Source organism: Ovis aries, chromosome X (genome assembly GCF_016772045.2).
Source record: "Ovis aries strain OAR_USU_Benz2616 breed Rambouillet chromosome X, ARS-UI_Ramb_v3.0, whole genome shotgun sequence".
In the NCBI taxonomy this organism is placed as follows: Eukaryota; Metazoa; Chordata; class Mammalia; order Artiodactyla; family Bovidae; genus Ovis; species Ovis aries.
The window spans coordinates 133,707,014-133,711,259 of record NC_056080.1 but is presented as its reverse complement, the minus strand read 5'-3'; the positions used below and the strand labels follow the sequence as shown (position 1 = coordinate 133,711,259).

Below are 4,246 nucleotides of genomic sequence, written 5' to 3'. Positions count from 1 at the left end.
AAAAACCCATCAAAGTGTTTCCCAAACTTATCTGATTTTATAAATTATCTGGGATACTTCTTAAAATACATACTCATATCCCAACCCAGACCTACTAAATTACAACTTCAAGAGGATTAACCTGTGTATCTGGGTGTTATTTTCATATCTAGGATGTCATCCAAAATGGGGCAGATTTGGAAAATCCTGGCAGATCAGGCTAAATAACAACAACCCTAAAAACTAAGATAAATAAATACAACAAAAAAAAATTTTTGCTGTTCAAATGAATTAAGTACAGTGTAGCCACACACAAAGATGTTCACTTAAAATGTACCTATATTAGAAATCTAAATAAGCATCAATAGGAAAACAAAAAATGAATTACAATACAATTATACAATGGAATACTATACTGCTGTAGAAATAAAGGACCTACATCTATATATATCAACATAATTGAATCTGAAAAAACTGATTTCTAGGAAAAGTAGGTGTGTAAGAAAAGTAGGCTGTTTGTGTATGTAAACATATCTATACGTAAATACGTATGTATATATACTCACATTTAAAGTACATAAAATAACTATGTATGTGTTTATATATATAAATGTATTTATTATATATATTTTCAAGCTATATATATTATAAAGCATGGATATATGCTATATTCTTTTAATTTAGTTTTATATGATTGCAACATTTAATAAATGAGTTTGAGTGAACTCCGGGAGTTGGTGATAGACAGGGAGGCCTGGCGTGCTGCGATTCAATGGGTCGCAAGGAGTCGGACACGACTGAGTGACTGAACTGAACTGAGGGTGCTATCTAGAGAGACTATATTTGTAGGATGATTCAACAGCAGAAACAGAATGGCAAGGTTTTACAACTTTAATCTTAGTTTTCAAATAAAAATAACTATTGTCTAATTACAACAACCAAAACATGAATGTATGCTGATGGGAAATAGAACAAAAACAATCACCCACCCCTTCAAAAAATAAACAGAAAGGAAAATAATTAGGGTGAAATCATTTTGTTGTTGTTTTTTTTTTTTAATGTTACCTCCTACCTATTTTCCAGACTTTCTAGACTCGCACCCCACTCCCCCAACACACCCTGTCCGGTTCCAGCCTGGGACAAAACCAACAAGACTGATGGGGGAAATTCTAGGCTTTACTTGCTTCAGAGTGGAAGGGAGAGAAGTGAACATTTCATAGTACAGAGGAAGAAGCAATTCTTTAAAAGCTCCAGCAGAAATCAGGAAAAACGCAAATACAAACGACCAAATATTATGACCGGTTTGGTGTCAAAGATGATAAATAGGAAAATGAATAGATAGATAAACAAACAATAAATAGTGGATGTGCAGTGCCCAGCGGTATAGTTGGGGAGAAAGTAGGACTGAGGCGAAAGGTGGCCACGCCCCCGCTCCCGCCCCCAGCTCGCTCTAGCTCCGCAGGTAGGAACCTTAAATGGGGATGTGAGCTCACAGTGACGCAGACCTAGAGCCCGCGCTTGAACTGGTCTCTCCCGTTGCAGTCCGTAGCCCTTTGCGGCTGTGCGCCGGCTCGCTGTTGCCTTAAGGTGGGCGAACTGTACCCAGAAAGGAGGAAGCCGTGGAAGCTGACCGCGATCCTCGGCAGGTTGGAGGGCGCTGACTGGGGAGGGGAGCGGGGGCCTGAGGGTAAAGACCAGAGCGAGGCCAGGACTGGATTCTCTCTACTGCTTCTCCGATGACCTCACGTTTGTTTGGTGCAAGAAATGGAGGACTTGGTGGGAGGAATTCAAGAGGCGCCAAGGGTTGAAGAATGGGTACGAGATAGTATCTCCTAAGAGCTGGGCGATTGGGCAATGTCTGGAAGAGAAGGACCGGGAAAGGAGACTGCGAGGAAACGACCTGATTGCTGCAGCGCGCCGGGAGGGGTGCGCAACCGGCGACCCTGGGTTGGGGGTGGCAGACTCTGCAGCGGGTCTAAGCCTCCGTTCCCGGTATTTCTTCACCTTCCTTCCATTTTGGAGCCGGAAATGGTGGCTGTGGGAACTCGAAGGAGTAGGGGAGGGGACTGGGCGGCTGCTGCAGAGGATAGAGACAGGGGTTAGGTGTGGGAAGCACGTCCCTTCTATGGAAGAGGCAATCGACTGCGTGTGCTACGGACTTCTGAACATAGGCCGGGAGCAGGAAACCGCTTCTGGTCGCTTCAGGTCGGTGTGAGTGTGGGCACTGCCTGCGGACGCTAGGGTAAGCCTGACAAAGCGCTGACGCCGCAGCGGGGACAGGTTTGCTATGCCCACGTTCCCTCTTTGCCCTTCGTCCATCTTGATGCATAAAATGGTGGGCAGTGGAAGAAGGGGGAGCTCCAGAAAGTCCCCGAAAGGTCCTGGCAGATAGCTACATTGAAATTATTTATAAATGAACCATGTAGCCACCCAGCAAGCTCTTAGGACTACCCCCGCCTCACAAGTTGTCCCTTTGCTTTCAAGAAATGGTAATTAGATGGCGGGGAAGGACCAGACAGTGGAGATGAGGGGCCTAAAGAAGAGGTTTGGAAATAATCAGCTTTGATTAGAATGTCTGTTTCTGGAAGACAGGGTCACAGGGAGTGAATAAAAGCCGTGAGAAGGGATAGAGGAGAAAGGGAAGGCAACAACACATTTCTAGCGGAGTCCTAAACCCACTAGACAGCTGGCGCCCCACCCCCGACGCTGGTCCTTTAATCAGAGTGATCAGTGCTGGCTGTTGTCGCATTTCTCTCTATAGGTCTTTAGGTCCGTTGGTGCAGCAGATTTCAAGGCTGAGAGAGGAAGACTGCTTCTGATCCCTGCAGGTATGGGAGGTGCCCGGGACTCTATTGTAGGGGTGCACAGGGCAGAATGGGGGGAATTCCAGCCCTCCTTGCCGGACTAAGTGCAGGAGAAACCTGGCCGAGACTGGGTCTGTGGCTGGTGACGGAAGAAGGGAGTAGAAGGGCAAGCTCTGGGTGCCCCCTGGACAACTTGTAAGGAGCTCTGGAGGCTAAGGCCTGGTCTTTCCACCATGGTCCTTCCCACCAGCCACTGGGAGCCAGGAGTGGAGGGGGGAAAGATTTTCAGGGAAAATGATGGGCTTTGGGGCAGGGCTGGATCTGGGGCTGGAGAATGAAATGGCAGCCCACTCCAGTACTCTTGCCTGGAAAATACCATGGATGGAGGAGCCTGGTAGGCTACAATCCGTGGGGTATCAAAGAGTCTGACACGACTGAGCGACTTCACTTTCTTTTCTTTGGATCTGGGGCGCCCCCTTAGAGGGCACACTGAAGTCTCTCAGGTGGTGAAACATTTGCGCACAGAGCTCTGAATCTTGTTATTACAAAGCATTCATTTCATCTCCTAGGAAGAAGAAGCGGGGAAAAATATCTCAAGATGGAAAAGGACCCCAAGGAAAGGAGAGAAGAGGAGCAGGCTCTGGTGCAGAATGAAGAAGCTTGTCCTATGGGAGGTGGTGAAGGCGCCAAGCCTAGAGAAAATGTTAGAGGGGATTGGGACCCACCTGCCCAGGATTTTAGAGAGGATATGCCTAATGGGCTTGTCAATAACATTGACATTATAGATGGGGATGCTGATGATATGGAGAGGTTCATGGAGGAGATGAGAGAGCTAAGGAGGAAAATTAGAGAGCTTCAGCTGAGGTACAGTCTGCGCATTCTTATTGGAGATCCTCCTCACCATGACCATCATGATGAATTTTGCCTTATGCCTTGAATGCTGAGGTTAATAATCATAAACCCCCTGCTTCACAAACTTGCATTTTCTTGATGTACCCTTTACTGTGAACCTTTTGTGTTCTGTCATTTTTCAGATTAGTGATTTCATTTTCACTTTTGACTTTAAAAGAATTTCTGTCAACTTGCAGAATAGCAGGGGAGATTTAATGAACTTGCATGAAAAGATGTCTATTACATATTGTAAAGCTAATAAAGCACTTCAAAAAGCAGTTAGTAGATATACTATCTCATTTTAAAGCATGCATTTTATATACATATATATATAGATAGATCTGAATGTGTCTTTTTATTTTCTTGATTAGCTGTTTTTTTATTTTCCCAAAATAATTATACATGTGTCAAAAAAAAAGAAAAGAAAAGAATCAAAGAACTTACCAATCAGATTATAAAGGGAATGGAAACAATAAATATTTGAGGTACAATTTAAAGACATAAATCTTATATTATCTCTGGATCTCTTATTTAGAAGCACAAACCTATTATAATCATTACAGATATGTTTC

The 4,246-nt window shown here is 44.3% G+C and overlaps 1 protein-coding gene across 6 annotated transcripts; it reads left to right on the top strand.

Annotated features, from left to right (window-relative positions):
* The first annotated feature begins 1,478 nt into the window (after positions 1–1,478).
* Positions 1,479–3,952, top strand: BEX5 (brain expressed X-linked 5). Of its 6 annotated transcripts, none has more exons than XM_012107715.5 (3): positions 1,479–1,566; positions 2,741–2,807; positions 3,353–3,952. In XM_012107715.5, exon 3 carries the CDS (start codon positions 3,382–3,384, stop codon positions 3,718–3,720), a length of 339 nt encoding a protein of 112 aa, XP_011963105.1. In that variant the 5' UTR covers positions 1,479–1,566; positions 2,741–2,807; positions 3,353–3,381; the 3' UTR covers positions 3,721–3,952. The 6 variants fall into 6 exon arrangements, with proteins under 6 accessions (XP_011963105.1, XP_042097661.1, XP_004022548.1 ...); XM_042241727.2 differs by having other exon boundaries at positions 1,479–1,621; XM_004022499.6 differs by having other exon boundaries at positions 1,479–1,625.
* Positions 3,953–4,246: the final 294 nt, after the last annotated feature.